The sequence below is a fragment of the Sinocyclocheilus grahami genome, unplaced genomic scaffold (genome assembly GCF_001515645.1).
Source record: "Sinocyclocheilus grahami isolate Dianchi unplaced genomic scaffold, SAMN03320097.WGS_v1.1 scaffold101.1, whole genome shotgun sequence".
In the NCBI taxonomy this organism is placed as follows: domain Eukaryota; kingdom Metazoa; phylum Chordata; class Actinopteri; order Cypriniformes; family Cyprinidae; genus Sinocyclocheilus; species Sinocyclocheilus grahami.
In genome coordinates, this window is record NW_015505280.1 from 1,518,398 (window position 1) to 1,521,103 (window position 2,706).

At 36.9% G+C, this 2,706-nt stretch overlaps 1 protein-coding gene across 1 annotated transcript in view; it reads right to left on the minus strand.

The window, feature by feature from the left end:
• LOC107588298 (galactocerebrosidase-like) overlaps positions 1-1,845 on the minus strand; it is an 8,975-nt gene extending 7,130 nt beyond the window's left edge. The window contains exons 1-3 of the mRNA XM_016276335.1: positions 1,654-1,845; positions 1,439-1,507; positions 1,289-1,352 (exon numbers count right to left, since the gene is read on the minus strand). Coding sequence (XP_016131821.1) covers positions 1,289-1,352; positions 1,439-1,507; positions 1,654-1,794 — 274 coding nt within the window. The 5' untranslated portion in view covers positions 1,795-1,845. The remainder of the gene's footprint in view (positions 1-1,288; positions 1,353-1,438; positions 1,508-1,653) is intronic.
• Positions 1,846-2,706: the final 861 nt, after the last annotated feature.

The window sequence follows — 2,706 nt, forward strand, 5'->3', positions numbered from 1 at the left end:
CGCGCCGCGCTGTCAGCTCGGTGGCGCTAGTAAACACGTCCTCTCTGCGCTGTCGAGTCGGTCGCGCCGCTCGGTCCATTGAGCCGCGCCTATGACAGGTCGTCCCACATTTGGGTTGTTTCGCTTCCCATACGCAGCTCTGTGCCGGAGCGCGTATTGTTTTCAGGGAATCACGTGATCAACGAAAAACGAAGCCTCACTTTCTGTCCAATCACGTGCGCATGTCAGAATGTTCGAACCCCCAGATCTTACTTTACAAGTAAGTTTCCATTCAGACTTATTCAATTACATTTTTAAACACCCAGACATACAGGTAATATGAAGAATAAAAATTATTTCAGAAAAAAAAAAAATTGGCATATGAAATTCCATATATATGTGTACATTATTCTTCTATTACATCATATTGATATTCATATTGGCATTTAATGCCACAGTTTAATGGCTAAATTATTTTATCAGAGAGAGAAATTCAACAAACAAACAAACAAACACACACACACACACACTGTTAGGCTTTTATTTGTGCACGTAACATGAGTCGATCTATGGAATTTGTGGTTGCTGCTTCGTCCTATGGCTACGGAGCGTCTTGCACCGAGAAGGGTATAACTGCAGCCTGGAGATCTCCAAATGGGGGCGGGAACTCCAAAACGGGGTGGGAGCTCCAAAATAGGGCCTAGCTTCCTCCCATTTCTCGTTATATCTACAGGTGCATCTCAATAAATTAGAATGTCGTGGAAAAGTTATTTCAGTAATTCAACTCAAATTGTGAAACTCGTGTATTAAATAAATTCATTGCACACAGACTGAAGTAGTTTAAGTCTTTGGTTCTTTTAATTGTGATGATTTTGGCTCACATTTCACAAAAACTCACCAATTCACTATCTCAACAAATTAGAATACTTCATAAGACCAATAAAAAACACATTTTAGTGAATTGTTGGCCTTCTGGAAAATATGTTCATTTACTGTACATGTACTCAATACTTAGTAGGGGCTCCTTTTGCTTTAATTACTGCCTCAATTCGGCGTGGCATGGAGGTGATCAGTTTGTGGCACTGCTGAGGTGGTATGGAAGCCCAGGTTTCTTTGACAGTGGCCTTCAGCTTTGCTTTCACAGGCTTTTGGCTGCTATATTTTTTATTATGCATCAGATGGCGCTGTTTTTGACACTCGCGAAGCTTTGAATCTTTTCCCGAAACAGTCTTAATTTGCCCATCACTAGTAGATAATGCAAACACACATTCACTGTACAGAAGTTTTAAAGTGAAAGAGCTCTGTGTACCTGTAGTCTGAGCATCGCCTCCTATTTCAACCTTCAGGATTTGTAACGAGGCTCCAAATTTAGGCTGTTAAATACAGATTGACATGTATACAGTCTATAAGGTAAATACATTATATATTACATACATGTAGTCTGATCGCGCAAACACACCCTGAATAGATAGTCTAGAATCTGACTCCGGTATGGCTCAGCATAACTGACGAGCAAACGCGATGTCGCCTGTAAAACAAAAAGAAAAAAAAAACAGTTTATAACACATTAGTTTGTTATTGTTATGCAGACGTTAGCGTTTTCTGTAAAGTGTTTCACTAACTAAGCATTTCAGAAACTCCGAAAAAGGAAGCGCACTAAAGTAAAACACTCACCCCACCACCGCTTAAACCACCAATGCCATCAAACGATCGTCCTAATCCAGTTTTATCATCTAAATCGTAGTCCTCGCCTAAACAAACACTGATATGGAGAAAAATACCCCAAAACAAACAACACTGATTTCCTATGTTCATTCTAACTTGTGCGTTCCTACAACATTATCAGCTGACTTGCATGTTCCGCAATAGGCGGTGCCGTGATAAGCCATAGCCACGCCCCTCACAAGTGTCTCCAGTCACAGTGGGCCGCGTCATCTACGGGGGCGTGGTTTATTTTCAGAGAAAAAATAGTGGTTACCACAGTAAAGCATTTTGGGGGAAAACGAATAAATGTTATTATATCGTCTGCGTTTAGAAAGAGTCATTCCTGCTATGCCGTACATTTTCATATCTGCATCATACATATTTTATAGGCCGATTAGATAACAATACAATGCTAATTTTTAGTTTTTCTTTAATCTTTTTTATATTTATTTTTTAATGTGAACATTCATTTGAGGTAAATCTTGAATAATTTTGACAAAAAATTTGACTAAATTTTTAATGTTTACCTATTTTTTCCATGTTCCCTGGTGCTGTATGCTAGTTTCTAAGATTAAAAAAGCAGACCATTTATTTGGGAAATATTCCAGGTTTCTCCATTTTTACTTTCTCTTGTCAAAGGTTTCAAATAAATAATGTTTTAGTCGTAGTTTTAGTTAACAGTTAGTCTAGTGTGCAAAATTTCTTTGATTCATTTTTATTTATTTTATTAATTAATTTTTTATTAATGGAAATATAAAAAATAACAAACAGAGCATAGCATAAGAAAGTCAGTGCTATACAAAGTGTGAAATTAATTAGTAACGTGAACTGAAAATAATGTCATAATATTTTAAACATGTTAATGACTTTTTGTTTTATTAACAATTTCAGAGAAGATATAAAACAATCAAATTCCACTAAAAATACCTTAAATATTGGAGATGAATTTAAGCATCTCTTTGATTAATAAAAGACATCGTCTTCCAGGAAGTGACATCATTTTGGTGGGAAAGCAACAATCAA